Source organism: Taeniopygia guttata, chromosome 2, assembly GCF_048771995.1.
Source record: "Taeniopygia guttata chromosome 2, bTaeGut7.mat, whole genome shotgun sequence".
Lineage (NCBI taxonomy): Eukaryota > Metazoa > Chordata > Aves > Passeriformes > Estrildidae > Taeniopygia > Taeniopygia guttata.
The window spans coordinates 149,440,046-149,456,662 of NC_133026.1; the positions used below are offsets into that span (position 1 = coordinate 149,440,046).

At 47.0% G+C, this 16,617-nt stretch overlaps 1 protein-coding gene across 13 annotated transcripts in view; it reads left to right on the top strand.

Moving 5' to 3' along the window:
• ADGRB1 (adhesion G protein-coupled receptor B1) overlaps positions 1-16,617 on the top strand; it is a 282,938-nt gene that overhangs the window by 123,573 nt on the left and 142,748 nt on the right. For 11 of the 13 annotated variants that reach the window (XM_030266786.4, XM_072925064.1, XM_072925067.1 and 8 more), the window contains 3 exons: positions 6,974-7,081; positions 13,209-13,373; positions 15,225-15,389. In XM_030266786.4, the coding sequence (XP_030122646.2) occupies positions 6,974-7,081; positions 13,209-13,373; positions 15,225-15,389 (438 nt within the window). The remainder of the gene's footprint in view (positions 1-6,973; positions 7,082-13,208; positions 13,374-15,224; positions 15,390-16,617) is intronic. The other 2 variants (XM_072925069.1, XM_072925073.1) reach the window with 1 other exon arrangement.

Below are 16,617 nucleotides of genomic sequence, written 5' to 3' on the forward strand. Positions count from 1 at the left end.
CAGGGATATTTAATCCGTGTCTCCCATGCTTGGTGGTGACTTTGTAGTCATGACTCAGCTGTGGCTTGTGGCAGGGAGAGTAGGAGTGCAAGGACCTGGAAGCTGGTCCTGAAAAAAAGTCCAGCTGTGGGATTGGGATGAGCCTGAGTGGAGCTGGAGGAAGGGGCACACCAGTCTTGGTGAACAATGTGTGGAGGAAGAGATGGGAGTGGGAGAGGAGGATCTGCAGTGCTGGTCACTCTTTGACCATGGGAACACACGGAACAACAAGCAAAAAACCTCCTTAATGTATCCCCCCTATGCTGGATAAACTAGAGGGGACCCAGTTCCACAGATTCTCTTTGCAGGACATCCTTCCTCATCCCCAACCATCTTCCAAGCTGTCCATGGGACCTGTTTGATTCTTCTGCAGGCCTCTTGAAGTGGTGAGAGGGGGAAGAGCCTCTTTTCCAGGGCCAGCCTCACCAGCACTGAGCAGGGGGTGTAACATCTTCCCTTGATCTTCCTTCCCCAGGGGCAAAACTTTGGTTCTTCTTCATGTTAGATCTCCTGAGGTTGTGGTGGCAAGGAGTGGGATGGGGTAGAGAACGATGGAGCCTGGGCTGGATTTCCATGGCATGAGTGCAGCAGTGAAGAATTAATCAATTTTTACTCATTTATTCACTTCACTTTTTTCAGAACACAACAATCAGCAAAGCCAATCCTAAGTGCAAAAAAACCTGAAGGGGCTATGATTCAATAAATTATTTCATTGTCTTCCTGTCCTTTTTCCATTGCATTCCCAGTCAATTCTTCCTCCAAACTGCAATGGGATTAGTTAATTTCAGATGATTTGGGAAGAAAGAAATTTAATCTCAGTGGAAAGACCTAGTTTGGAAGGAGAGTACACACACAGAGTTGGGCAGCACAAACTGATTTATCCCATTGAAATAAATTAATTCTGATTAATTGTCCCAAGACCCTCTCTGCAGACAAACTGCTGAGCTGCATTTTCATGTTTTTGTGCTGGTAAGGATTTGAGGGGATACGTGAGCAGTGAATCTTTCCAGAAGAGTTCTCTGTGCACATCTTGAGGTCTGTGTCCTACTTCAAGATAAACCGGTGTCTCTTCATATCAAAACTTTCACTTGGCTCTGAACTTGCCTCTCAGTGAATCTGTCCCCTGTTGCCTTTGCCCAGGGAGATGCACTTTTGACCCCAGAAGGGTTTTTAATTTTCTTGCACGTATCTTTTCCTTCTCTTTACTTTGATCTGCACCAAAACCTAAGAGGATTTAAAAGTAGAATAGAATCCTGTTTTAAGTGTGTCACTGTTTTTTCATATTGACTTTTGCTCATAGATTTGTTAGGGATGAGTAGAATGTTCGTGCTTTCCCTGGAACTGTTATTATTCTAAGTGTTGATTATAAGCTGCAGTTAAATGTATTCTAGGTATTTATTTTTTTAATTAAAAGAAAAAAATGAAGAAAAATTAAAAAAAAAAAAAAGCAACTGTCCAGGATAACAACTTTATCTTCAATTGTTCAGCATTTAAGCAGCTTGTAATAATACCTGACCAGCTCACCAAGTATTGTGGAATAGCTGACATCTTAATTTTCTAGTAGGAAGAAAAAGCAGGAAAAAATATATTTTCCTTGAACAAAGGGCCATCTGTAATCCTGATAAATCAGCAGAACAAAACAGGGATGAGTGCTCTGATGCTTTCCTCTTTGCTGTGGAGGTAAATTGAAACTTGTCCACTGAGAAACTGCTGGCCAAGCAAGTCGGGTTAGAATAACACAGACATCCCCACCGCCTTCAAAACAAGGATAAACCCATCTGTTTTCTTTAACTTCTCCTTTCCCACTTGTGCCAAAGTGGCTCAGAAGCTGATGAGTGATTAGCAGGAGTGTTTCAGCTGTTTAGTTGGATCTCCAGCCTCTGGGCAGGTTCTCAGAGTGCTGACACTCAGCTCCCTGGAGCTGCTGAGAGAACTTTTGTGGCAGATCTTTGAGGGTTTAGTTGATTGTTTTATTTTGCCAGGGGATGGCAAATGTTCCAAAGCTGTCTTGTCACACAGCTCCTCCCCTCGGTGGACCTTGCCCAGGTGGGACCTTCCAGAGCTGCTGAAGATGGGCCTTCAGCAGGTCTCAGCATGCAGGAGTGGGAATGGTGGGAGAAGCCTCTCAGTTTTTCCAAGAGCTGTGGCTTGTGCCAGCCTGGTCACCAAAATGTGGGTGCAGACACCTGGGCCCCAGAGCTGAGTCTGAACACGTTGTCTGGAGACCACAGAGGTTAAAATCAGTGCACAGGGGTGGCTGAATGACTGCACAGGTACCATTTTTATGTGGTCTTTGTGTTTTCCCACTCGTTTGGGCCACCATCTCTGCTGTTTCATGTGATAGTGTCTCTTGCTTGACAATCTTCTGGCTAAATTTCCCCAGGGATACACACCCAAGCCCAACAGGAAGAAAGCCAGGTAAGTTTTCCATGGGCAAAACGAAAAGCTGTGAAATGCTGTGGAAAAACTGTATTGAAGACTCATCCCAGACTGGGAAGGAAACTTTGTCTGGTAACAGCAGCTTGGCTTAGGCAGAGCCTTTATTTGTGGCAGCTCGCTCAGGGAAAACACAAAGTTTATTTGTGGCTGAAGGAAAACACAAAGTTTTTGTTGTAGTTATGATTTTGCCTTGGTAAAGGACTTGTTGATATCCCCCTCTCCAGCACAGACAGAGGAGATTTCCTCCCTCTGTTGGGTACTGAGGTTCGGGCAGAAGCTGCTCTTTTATGGAGAGAAGGAAAAAAATGCCAACCCAAGCGTGGTGGGAGCTTGCTGAGGATCTTCCCAGTTGCACCCACTGTGGATGGAGAGGGACCTGCTCCAGTGACTCTTTTTGGCTGCAAGGTTCTTGAAGCTGGGTTTGCTCACAGCCTGGCAGGCAGAGGGTCCTCACAAGGATGGACAACATCCAAACCAGAGGGGAAATCTCACAGCCCTGACCCCAGCGTCGGAATTCAGCAGTGCTGGAGAGATGTAAGAACAATCAGAGATGTGGGCAGCCTGCATTTATTCCTGGGGAAGGAGAACCAGCAGAGGAGCCGGTTTAAATCCTGCCATCCCATGTGGCAGAGGCTGCAGAACCATCCCTGACATTTATGGATCTGCAGATTGGGAAGCCACAGCTCCCCATGGCTGGGAAAGGGCTGACCACATCCTGGTGTCAGGTGCAGGAGGGTGACGCTGGTCCTGTCCTTCCAGACTGGATTTTCAGCTTCCAGCAGGTTCAGGATGCAGCCCTTCAGCTGTTAGTGGTGTGAAGGAATGTGACATTCCCAAGGCTGAGCCTCAGTCTCAGTCTCTGCCGCCCCTGATTCTCATTAATTTATTTTTTTTTTCCTGCAACCACAGAGCTGAAATATCCTGGGCATGTGTAGGAGCATCTTCATTCCCTGCAGTCAGGCTAGAACTCACTGCAAGCTGGAGGAGCTCCTGTAGGTACCTGCTGCTGCTGCAGAGACTTTGCCCGGCCCTCTTTTTTACTGGTGGTTCAGGCACTTCACTTCTGAGAGTCACAGATCTCCCCCAGTGATGTTTGCACAAATTTCACATGTTCAAATTGAAATGCTTTGGGTGCAATTGCAGCACATCCAGCGCCCTCCAAAATGTGCCTCTTCTCCATCCGCTGAGATTTTGGGGTTTAGGGGTTGTTAGTAATTCTGTACTTTTCAGTTTTATTCTTTAGCAGCTGATAGATTGCCCCAAAAACTCCATAGCCACCACATTTCCTTTCAGTTTTACTGCACAGAGATTCATTTGAATGTTTTGGGTTTTTTTAATAATCCCACTTATAATAATAGTTCCACTTTTTGCTCTGGTTCATCCCTTCATTCCCACCATCCCACCTTGCCTGAATAATTTTCATGATCTTGCTATTTGCTTTGCCTCTCCCTCTTGTTTGCATCCCTCTTGTTTGGGGGATGAGTACAGAGTGTGTAGCTGTGGTGAGACATGTTTGGATGTTAAAACCTTGGCCCACAGCACTTCAAAGTTTCTGCCTTTATTTTATTTTTCCCTTGATTGTGTTGCAAGGTGCTGTCTGACACATTGCATGTTCTCATTAGAAGTGTTGGTCACCTGCTTCCTATTCCCACTCCTGCCAGCACTGATCATCCTCCACATCCACACTTGAGCTGTGCTTTTTTCAAAATCTCATGTACTTGCCTCTGCTTGCAATTGAAACATCCCTGTTTGGTTCCAAGAGCATTCCTGTTTGGTTCCAAGAGCATTCCTGTTTGGTTCCAAGAGCATTTTCCCTCTATTCCTCCTGTTGGCGTTGGAAAGGTGCTTGGGTTTTTCGTGCCATTTTCACTGCATTTACCCAGCTGGGATGTAAATTTGGTCTAGGTCTTCCCTTAATCCTGGAATTACTCCTCTCCACTGACCCTTCTGTGGGAAAAAATGCTGCTGAAATTCAGCCAGGTCCCTACTGCCTTTAATTTTTGACCTCCACCCCATAAAGTTCAGGTACCCACAGCAAACTGTTGCACCAACTTCTTCGTGATCTGGAGGAACCAGGATCGATTTGTGCATCTCTCCAGGGAAACTGTCCAGGTTGAATCTCAGCTGTGCTCTGTGTTAAATGGAGACAAACTGGCTTCTCTGCACATCCTTTTCCAAAGGGGAGGAAGGCTTCCTGCAGCAGTGGAGCAACCCTGGCAGGGGGGAAGCTTGGGAGAAGCTGGAAGGGTCACTCATTCAGCCTCTAGGCCTGATTGGCTTTAATTAGCATGAGAAATAACAGTGCAGACTTGACATTCCTGTCAAGGAGCAAAGGAAATCATTCAGTCCTGCAAGACTGGGATAAGTCATTAGGAGATGTCATCGACACGGGGCCCAAATGATTGGTGAGAGGAGGTTCAGGGTGTTAGGCTTGCAATTAAAACTTCTGTTTTGCTGTTTTATCTTTCCTTCCCTCTGTGCTGCCTCCTATGTCTCTGTCCATCTGTGATCACTGACTGCTTCTGGGATATCCAATCCCAGGTTTTCCCTGTCACCTTCCTTGCTCTGGGCAGGTCACAAAGCCATCCAAGCTCCACATCCACCCAGCCCCACTTTCTCCTCCCAGCCTAAATAAGTCTGTGGGAAGCCCATGGGATGTGGTGCAGATGGAGATTCTGTGTGTTCCTGTGGTTTGTGAGATTTCATGGAGAGGACTTAAACTGGAGCAGATGAAAGTGTGTGGGTATAACCAGGAATGGGTGGTGGGGATGTGAGAAGTACCAAATATGGGAATAAGTTGTCTCCTAACAAACTCAAAAAAAAAAAAAAAAGAGTATTGGAAAACTACTTAGAGTTTGTCTTTTTTGAACTGAATCTCCCACAGGAGAGTCCCATGATTTTTAGTTATTAAAAGCACAGAGTTTGAGACTTTTCTATTCCAGGAAAGAGCAGACAAAACCAAGGTGTTTGCAGATTTCAGGGTGTTTGTGGTCCTGATGTCAGGCTGTGGGTATCTTTCCCTTGAGGATGGCAGGTGGGTGACTGCCCCATCCCATCCCCTCCAGCCAGCAGCCAGCTGGTGCTGGGAACGTTTGGAGCAGTCCATGTGACAATTCCTAGACTTCTCAAGTTCTGCTTTCAGGCAACAGTGACGGTAAATAATACAATTTCACAAACTCTCCCATGATCCAAACTGCTGAATATAAAGCCTGGCTCCTGGCAGGGACTCTCTGAATCATTCCTCTGCCTCCTCTGCTTTCCCTTTTTGGATGGCAATAAAGACTCCTGCCACCACATTGAAGCTTCATTAACCTTTATTAATTTTCTCAGGGTTCCAGGATCAAATTTGTCACCATTTCAACCCTTGGCAGTTCATACTTCTTGAAAAGATGTCTGACTGTTTTGCCTCCTTGGGGGAAAAGATCTTCTGTCTGGTACTTGCTGTTTGGAAACAAATTGGCTGCCAGATCACAGATTACTCGGGCTCAGCTCTGCTCTCTGCTATTCTGTGTGACTGCTGTGGAGTCAGCTGAGCTCTCCTAATTTACAGCAGGCACTCCTGGTGGATGGGCTTTGGTTGTTTTTGCTGGGTTGTTTCTCTCTTTGTTAGGAAGGGAATGTGTCAGGGTTATAGCATGTCCAGTAATACAGACAACAGAAATTTTAGTTTTCCCTCCAGCCAATTCAGGGCTGATCTACACAGGATGAAAATGAAAAACTGGTGGAGTGTGGACTCAGAAGGAATGGTTAAATTCCTTTGATTTACTGTGGATGCATTATTTACCCTTTGAACTCCACACCGTGGGCTCCACTGGGAGATTTTCAGTAGGACACAAGGATCAGAAGCTTGTCTCTCACTGAGAATGAAAAGTTCCCAGTTATAGCCCTGTTGGCACTCTGCTGAGACCAGACTTTCGTCTGTTCTTGTTGCTGGTGGCAGGGTAAAGTCTATGAAGGAGACATTCTATTGAGATATCCCTTTCCTTTCCACCTGCCCTCGCCTGCCTGCTCCACCCAGCATTTTCTGACTCCTCTGCAGGACATTTCTAGGTGCTACTTGCAAGGCAGAATTTCCCACCAAAAACACCCTGCTAGTTACCACCATAAATCTCAGAACACCACTAGGGATGGTGGGATGCAGTGCCAGCACGTCTGAAGAGGATGAATCCTCCACAAGTGCAGCAAGGAGTGCAGCAGACACCCTGGAAAACCACTGAAATTAATTAAAGACCAGACAAGAAGGGATCATACTCTGCATGGTCCCAAACCTCACTCAAAAAGAAGGGGTTGAACCACCAACCAGCCCAAGTCTTTCAGGCTGGTTGGTACTGAAACCTCAGGGAAAACTGGTGGCCAGGGGTGCTGGGGTTGGAAAGCAGGTGCTCATGTCAGGGGAACGTCGCAGGTCGCTGTTGTTAATGCGTGTAACCTTTGTAGTGAAAGATCTTGCAGAGTGAACCGAGGTGTATTTACATGACCCATTACCTTGCCATAGCCAATGGACGCTATAATTCCAGAAGCCAATCGCTGAGGTCCACAGATAACAGAAAGCGAGAGGACCCTGACGAACTGCAGCACTACGGGTACCCTGCACCTCAAATAGGTAAGCTCTGACCTCCCACAGCGGCTCTGGAGCTGGGACACTGCTCTGCTCACTGTTTCAGCTGGGCTGGGCTCTCTGCACTGTTTCAATGACCCCCTCCAAACCATCTCCTTCCCCCCAGCTCAGTGTGGGGGACGCTGCCCCCGTGTCGTCACGCGCTGAACCAATGGTCGTCACCCCCTGTGTTCCCATTCCATCACCCCACGGGGTTTTGTGTCGTCACCAGCAGCCAGAGAAGGCAAAAAGGGACAGACACAAAGCCCTGACAAGACCATCCATCCCACAGAATGTTTCCCCATCACCCTGCCTACTTCTGAGTCCCTGCTTTGTCTGAATTACCCAACCACACGTGGTTCATGAAGCCAAAGCTGACCTTGGTGCAATGCAGTCCCTTTGCTGATGTCCATGTCATGCCTTCCCATTGGCTGTGAGAGAGGGTGAGCAGGGCTTGCTGGGGACAGAGCAGGATTGGTTTCCTCTGTCCCTGGGTTTTTAGTGCCGCGTGAGGAGTTATCTCCAGTAGGTTCTGCAGCAGGACCTTCCACCCTTCTGCCACAGAAGGGGAATGATGTGTAGTAATATCAGACAGCATGATCTGGGAAGATGGGGATGAATTCCACCTAGATCTCTGCCAGATCTGATCTGCCCAATCCCTGGAAGCGTTCAAGGCCAGGTTGGATGGGGGTTTGGGCAACCTGATCTAGTGGAAGGTGTCCCTGCCCATGGCAGGGGTGTTGGAAGTAGATGATCTTTAAGGATCCTTCCAACCCAAACGACGCTGTGATTCTGTGAGTCAGTCTGGAAAGGTTTTGTGCTCTCCCTTCGTGCCCGTGTGTCATGGCAAGATCTCAACACATCAGGTGTGTCAGGCAAAGCAGTGTGCTGAATCTAGCCACAGGATAAAAACCACTTCCCAGTGACCATGGCAGCATTTCGTGCTCTAGAAAGGCTTCAAAGAGGTGAAGAGATTAGAAGTGAGAGAGGGTCATATTCTGGTGTGGGTTACCTGTGCTCCACCCAGACCAGGAGGACTTTGCCACTGTGCAGCATCAGGAGTCTCTGTGGTGTGGAGTACCTGGGGGTGACTTGATGGGGTTGTGGTTTCCAACACAAAGCAGGGGACAGCCTCAGTTTCCTTTCTACCCTGCACACACTCTGCTCCCTCCACTGAGAGCAGCTCCACTTCCTGCAGGATGGATCCCTGGCGTCGGTAGAACCTGCAGGAGAGGGAGGACTTTTGCACTGCTACGACGTGGAAAAGCTGAGCTTAATCTCTCTGTCCATATGAGAGGAAAGGAAGGCACTTCAAAGCAGGCCCCTGTTGTTCCTACTCTGCCTGGTCCCAGGTGCTTCCCCAGAGCTCATGTTCCAGTCTGTAACTCAGCCATCAGGTTTATAGTTTGGCTGGGTGCTGGAGCGGGGCTCAGTGACGTCTCTGTCACCTCCCTGCCATTGTGGCCACCGCTGTAGCATGGCTGGCTTGGGCTGTGGCATCCCTGAGGGCAGCATGGGCTGGGAGATGTGCATTGTCCTGCTGCAAGCTTCCCACATCCCTGTCGCTGTCCCAGGCTGGAAGGAAATCAGGATGGAGGAGATGTAGACACAGAGTCCAGAAAGGGATTAGAGGGAATTTTTAGCTGAGGATGCTGAAGCAAAGCCCACAACTTCCCTTCAGGCACAGATTGTAGGGAACAAGACATTTCACAATTACTCAAGACCTGGAAAAAGATGAAATACAGAAATCAGCTGATGCCATCCATAAGGACTGTGGATGAGGGGACAGCCTTGGCCAGCTGAAGAGCAGCATTTTATCCTGCCAGTCCTTCACATGCCTGGTGTCCAGGTCCTGCTGGCCCCCGGGCTGTGGCAGGGCTGTGCTCTCCGCCAGGGTGCTGCTGGCTGCCCACGTGCCTCTCCCAGCAGCAGCACAGGAGCCAGATCCAGCCCAGCAGGTCCATCCTGGCTCAGGAGGACTCTGCCAGCAGCAGGATGTGAGCAGGGAGGCACATGAGGAGATGTCAGACTGACAGACCCCCGAACTGAAAGGGCTTCTGGCAGAGGGATGGCAGGAATGTGCTGCTCCATTAGTGCTGAGGGAAGAAGAGTCATGGAGCTGCTGCAGGCACTGATGGGGACACTGCATCCAGGAACTGGAATGCTCCTGGGTTGCAGTGCTACATCCCCATGGATTAACACCCAGCCTGTCTCATTCTGCAGCACCTGCTGGACCCTCTCCATCTGCTGCACCTGGAGCTGTGGGAGCAGCAAGGGCCATGACTGCAAAATCCTTTGGGAAATTCCTGTTAATCCCCAAGCAATTCTGGGCCATCACAGGATGGATCAGAAGTCAGTCCTGCTGAGATAGCTGCCTGCAGGCACTGGGTGATGATGCAGGGCAGGCCTTGGCCCCTTCTCCTCTGGGGATGAAGACAAATTTGGCTGGAGCCACTCTGCTATGAGCACAGGCTGAAAGAATTCGGTGTGTTCAGCCTGGAGAAGCAAAGGCTACGGGGAGAATTTTGAGCATCTTCTGGTGCCTAAAGATTCTCCAAGAGAACTGGAGAGGGACTTTGGACAGGGGCACGGAGTGACAGGGGCAATGGATTTAAGCTGAAGGAGGGTAGATTTAAATTTGATATTAGAACAAAAATCTTAATTATGAGGGTGGTGAGACCCTGGCAGAGGTTTTCCAGAGGAGCTGTGGATGCCCAGTCCCTGGAAGTGTTCAATGCCAGGTTGGATAGGGCTTGGAGAAACCTGGGATAGTGGGTGGTGTCCTTGCCCATGGCACGGGGTTGAAATAAGTTACCTCTAAAGTTCCTTGCAGCCCAAACCATTCCATGATTCTATAATTTCAAGCAGCACTGAGCTGGACTAGGCAGCTTTCAAACCCGATGAGCATGGTAGACATCTTACCATTAGATCAAAAACCAGAGTCAGAATCCACTTCTGGGATCAATGATTGCAATGTAGTATATTGCAATCACTCAGTAACTTGCATTTGCTGCCATTTGACCCACAGGAGTGCAGAAATTGTTCTCACTCATAGTTTTGATGATGGGCACTATTGTGTTTCTCTCGAGTAGAGAGTGAATTTGTCTCTTGCCTGAGAGTGTCTCAGAACTGGGTCTTGCTTGGTTTGAAAATTAGTTAAATTTGTGCAAGGTTTGAGACTAGGCTGGACGTAATGTCCCAGTGGACTGAGATAAATTGCTTGGTTCAGAATGACACCAAGCCTAAGGGAGTCACCAGCACTTAGAAAATAAACTGTATTATGGGTTTAAAAGCCAGGGATTCATGCAATGCAAGGGACGATAATTGAGGAGATTTACCTCTAAGCACAGTTATTTCTGCTGTGAAAGGGCAAAAGCCAGAAATAATAAAGAGGAAAGAAGCAGGAGAGGTGGGATTTGGTTCAGAGATGCCATTCATTCATCCAGTGACACAGTAACTCTTCTGAATATGGAGATTGCAAAGCCCCAGTCAGGTCTTAGGGGGAGGTTGGTGGCGTGGTGGGTTCTCCACTCCATGAGCTGCTGATGGAGGAGGCTCCTGTGTCTCTGCAGGCTTCCCCTGTCCCACCTCTGTCCTCCAGAAAGATTTTGGGACCCAAACTCGGAGGGTTTAACTACCAAAACCCCCGGCCCCTCGGGGACTGGGTGCTGCTGGGTGCAGAACTGGGGAGGTTGCTCAAGGGGCATGGAGAAATGCAATGGCACCAGCGGTTCCTGGAGCATCCAGGCAGGCAAGGCAGCAGGAATGGTTGGGATCTGTGGGCCTGAGAGGGATCTGCTGGAGTCTGGGTACTCTGGATGGCGAAGGATGAAGTGATGGTACCATAAATGTAATTTGCTGGAGGTGAGCTTGGAGCATGGCAGGACTCACTCTGGCTCTGATGGAGCTGGATGTTGGAAAGGCAGGAAAATTGCCATGGAAATGCGGATCTCTCTCTACCAGGAGATATGATACTTGTGAAACAGGACATGGGACTGATATTTTCCTGGAGCCCCAAAGCCTCAAAACACACAATGTCTTCTACACATCCCAGGGAGAGACCAGTGGTCCATAGCTTTCATCTGACTGGGACCAGCTGGGCAGAATAATAAAATAAAACACAAAAGAAAACAATTTTGAGCAACTTTGGCTTAATGAACAACAGCAGTTGCATCTCATTATAATCCTTGCAATGGCACAGATGAGGTAGGGATAGATTGATCCTCACCTCCACCTCTTTCTGTGTCCGGAAAATAAATGAAGTAGTGAAATTCTGTCAGTTTTACAGCAAAGACAGGTCTTCCTCTACACTCTTCCCCCTCAACACATATTAATTCAACAGGCTCCAATCAGTGGGTGTATTTTTAATTCCCAGCTGCCGGAATGACAGGAGACATTCAAAGCAGATGTGCTGAAAAGCATGACACAAGCCAAACAACACAGATAACTACCAAAAAAAATCCCAAAGAGCAGATTGACTGAGAGCCACAAATGCTTGAAATTTCATCGCATGTGGAAAACAATAGTAAATAAATACAAACATAAACGAAAATATAAATATAAATATAAATATAAACGAAAATATAAATATAAATATAAATATAAATATAAATATAAATATAAATATAAATATAAATATAAATATAAATATAAATATAAATATAAATATAAATATAAATATAAATATAAATATAAATATAAATGTAAATATAAATAATATACCGCCTCGAGGAAAAACCCAGACATGAACAGTTTTTGCCAATATTGGGAAATTTGGTGGTCACCAACCTTTACAATTCCCATCACAATTCCTGCTCTGACATTTTCATGCAGCTGGTTTATAACCCTCACTGAGATCTCCAGCTGCAGAGTCTCTTTCCTTCTCCACGTTGCAGCCTGACAGTTTAATACATAATCCTCTGCCTAGCATTTTTAGGGAATGGGGTGGTGGTGTGGGATAGAACATCCAAGCTCTCTGGATCACCCTTGGAGTCACATTTACCAGTGCTGTGATCCTTTTTAACACCCACAGTCTGCCAAATGCATCCTTTTGGGATGAGACACGGAGCAGCCTGAGGTTCTGAAGAATTTGTCACAAGAAGGGGTTGCCCCTCATTATTTTTTGCCATATGCCTGTGTTCTGTACATACCAAACACTACATTCCAGGTTTATTTTGTGTAATTATTAGCAATCCATGAAAAATCTGAAAACCCAAACAATGCATGGCTTAGTTAAATAGAACAGAGTCAGTTTTTGTTTCCATGCAGGGAAGAAAAGCATTTTTCTTTAAGGGGTAGAATATTGATGATGAGAACTAATGGAAAACCATCTTTTCCCTGCTAATTTCACACTTAGGGTGACTTATTTGGAGGTTGTGGCTCCTGAAAGAGCCCCACCAGGAATATTAGTGACAAAGGGAATACATCCCAGTGCTTTTCACTCCCATCAATGGGATATTTTTAGTTGCTTTTCCAATGTTGCCCCATCAGATAAGCAGTTCATAGGGACTTTGTGATGCCCTGGAAAAGTCATCCTTGTTCCGTGTCACATACTCACAGCAGATCTCCACAGGTAGAGGAGATGCCAAGACAACTTTCTGTGATTTCATCAGCTGACCCTTCTTAGGCACCATCACCTTCTACTTTGCCAGCTCCTCCTCTGCCAAGCTGCACTGGCAGGGGCTGTGAGAAGGCAAGGAAAGGGGTTTAACACTTAAAAGTGAACAATTTATGGATACATGAACTCTGTCTAATCACTGTTGGTACAATCTCTAAATGGAGGTTCCCTATCCCAGCTCACAAGGTTCTGGAGTGGCTACGCCACCTTCAGAGGTGGGAGTTTGTCCTTCCCAATGACCTGATGCTTCCATAGCATCCTTTTCTTTTTTTTTTTTTTTTTTTCATAGTGTGTGTGTCCTACAGCTCTACACAGTACCCAAAAAACCCCCTTTAGCCCATTCTCAATCTCACATTTTCTCCCCAATGCCCTCACACCCTTCCACCCATCTTTCGCCCCACCTCCAGGACACATTGCAGCCTCACAGCTCTCACCACTGGCCAAGTGTGACGTGGAAACTTCTTCCCTGGAGATGCAAGGGTGCCTCATCCTCACCTTGTGTTCCAACCCCCACAGGTGACCCTGCAGCAGAGGAGTGGTCCCCGTGGAGCGTGTGCTCGACCACGTGCGGGGAGGGCTGGCAGACCAGGACCAGGTTCTGCGTTTCGTCTTCCTACAGCACCCAGTGCAGTGGCCCTCTCCGGGAGCAGAGGCAGTGCAACAACTCTGCCGTGTGCCCAGGTATTGGTGGCCAGCAGGGGAGGGAGTCTGGCTACCTGTGGTGTCTCCACTGAGATATTTTGGGAAGGCCCTGGTACAGGTTTCCCAGAGGAGCTGTGGCTTCTCCATCCCTGGAAGTGTCCAAGGCCAGCTTGGATGGGTCTTGGAGCAACCTGGGGTAGCGGGAAGTGGTCAGAACTAGATGATCTTCCAGTTCCATTCCATTCCAAGCTGTTCTGTGATTCTGGAATTCTTGGAGGGAGATGGTTTTTGTTCCCTGTTCCTTCTCTTTACGCCTTAAGGCCTCATACAGAGACTCTTGCTAGACCAAGCACCACAAGATGGGCACCTGCTTTGCATGGTTTGGACAATTCCATGCTGTCTAAAGTCCATGAGCTCAGTACACCTGCGGGCCAGTGCCCTTGGGAGTGTTTCCAGGTTGGGAACAATTTTGGTGAAAAAATAAATTCTGAGGAGACTGGAGCCTATGAGAAAGATGGAGAGGGTGTTTTTACAAGAGCATGGAGTGACAGGACAAGGGGCAATGGCTTCAAATTGAAAGAGAGTAGGTTTATATTGAACATTAGGGAAAAAATCCTTCCCTGTGAGGGTGGTGAGGCCCTGGCACAGGTTGCCCAGAGGAGCTGTGGCTGCTCCATCCCTGGAAGTGCCCAAGGCCAGCTTGGACAGGGCTTGGAGCAGCCTGGGATAGTGGAAGCTGTCCTTGCTCATGGCAGGGATTTGGAAGGAGATGATTTTTGAGGTCGCCTCCAACCCAAACCACTCTATGTTTCTATAATTATTTAGAAGAATTTTGCTGTTAAGCTAAGCATGTTATTAATTTCTCCTGACCAGCAACATTGTTGTTCAGAAACAATTCTATGCTGGTGAAAACACCATCCATGGTGAAATCACTGTCCGTGTTCTTTCCTGTGTTCCCTCCTCTGGTTATCTCTTACCATGCAAGATGCCTGGTAAGAATTAGTTTTTTAGCCCCTATCCTGAGACTGGGGCACCAGTTGCTGTTAACAACTGATGAAGGACTGGAAAAGTCCCTGTTTATTTGTTTTTCTTCTTCTTCTGAAGGATTATTGATTTGGCATTAACTTCTCTGGAAAAAGCTGGAAGGGATGAAGTTCGTTAAGAGAGATCAGTGCATTCTTATAACATTTGGCCTCTGGAGATTATAGTGACTAAAATTCCATAAATAACTTGGCCAGATTACATTAGATTAGACTGGAGAAGATTAGATTAATAGAGATTAGAATGCTAACTAGATTAGATTAAAATCAATTAGATGTCTAATTCCAGGAGCTACCAGTGATGTCTTGAGCACTGTTGGAGGATGTTGCCCCTTCCATTTTGCCCTTCCAAGTCTCCTTAACTTTGCCTCTGAGGTGTTACTGACCTATGATAATAATCAGTAGACAGACAGCAGCTTTTCTGTAAGCCTTAAAATGCTGTAGTCTTTGAGGATTCAATGAGAAAATGTTGGGAGGGAGGAAAAAAAGGGCAAGAAATGACAAAACGGTGATGATGATGCTTCCCTAAGGGTAGTGGGGTTTTATTCCTTTCTAGCTAAATCCATCTTTTGCTTTAAAAATGCCCTGTTGGCTCAAAAATCTGAAAAATTAAGGTCAGCTAAAAGTGCACTGTGCTTTATTTCAAAGACTGGAAAGCAGCAGACACTCGGTGTTGATAGCAAAGCATAAAAATTACTTGATGTTCCTCTTGCACATTTTGGGTTGGTGTGTTCTCCAACTTCCCACACGCTGCTCATTCCGGGTGGGAAGAAGCTGTGCCCTGTGGGCTCCCTCACTTCCTCAGGCCTCTTATGGAAAAGAAAAGTCACTTTTTCTGCTTCCCTTGCAGTGCATGGCACCTGGGATGAGTGGTCTCCATGGAGCCTGTGCTCTTCCACTTGTGGGAGAGGCTACAGGGATCGGACCCGCACCTGCAAACCCCCCCAGTTCGGTGGGAACCCCTGCGAGGGCCCGGAGAAGCAAACCAAGTTCTGCAACATTGCTCTCTGCCCAGGTAGGGACAGTTACAGATCTGAAACCTCCCCTCCAGCAGGTCTCCCCAGCTCAGTTTCCCTCACATGGCTCATCAAGGTCAGTAGCCGACTCCAGTGAAATTCTGAACTACCCCAAGGAGGATCCTGAGGAAAGGATTAATTGAAGAAGCAACCCAGAGGTGCTTTCTGGGGTTGTTCAGCTCAGAGATGTCTCAGGTTCAGGGTTGCCCTGTGTGATCTCTTGCAGAGGACACCTTACGTGGGTTGGATCTGGCTTCCACTCCTATTTCCAACACCATCTTAAGCTTCTCACCTGTACTCCCCACTGAATGGTTTAAAGTTATTTTGCCTGCCTGGGTTTGTTGTGCTGGAATTAATTAATAGTTTTACTTGCCTGTGCATTAATTCAATGTAAATGCAAGTTTTCTCTGTGGCTGATCCTGCTCTGGGTGGTGAGCTAAACTAAGAGACTCCTAATGGCCTCCCATGCCAAATTTAATCTTTTTATCTCTTCATCTTTTCTCTGCCCCTGAATTTCATTTCCAAGTGCCTCTCCTCAACTTTTGCTTTGAAACATCAGAAAGGTAAAAGATTATATTAGTTTTACCACCTGGAAATCCACTTATACTCCAGAGGCTTCTTTCCTCTGACAGGCCCTAGGTTTACAGCAGAGTCCACCTTAATTTAACCCTGGCTATCCTGGTGGACACAATCTGTACACGAGCGAGCTCCCCAAAACTCCCTCCCTATCCCTGGATAATGTCAACTGACATTTTTCCAGTTTAATGAGAATCATTATGAGACATTATTATGTTCCCAGAGGAGGAGAGGGATTGTGGGAGGGATGAGAACTTTGTGAAAACAGTGAGAAGCCTCCTGGCATTTCCCATCGAGTTTTCACTCCAAGTAACTATCCTTGGATATTTGGCTGCTGTCCAGAAGACTCAACTTGGAATAAGAACCTCCCAGACACCAAATTGACTCTGTCATAAAAAGACAAATTTAAGAAGTCAGAGCTGGCATTGCTTGGGCAATAAAGCATACCCTGAGTTAACATTGATCCATAATTAATTTAAATACAAATAAATACGTAGCTGAAACAGCGGTGGAAAAGACCAGCAGCCCAACTGCAAGGCTTCAGCCCTAATTAGTGCCACAAAGGCAATCAGCGGCTTGGCAGCACCAAATGAGAGCGGTGTTGGGGGAATCATTGAAGCACAACAATGAGTGTTTGACACCCCAGACACT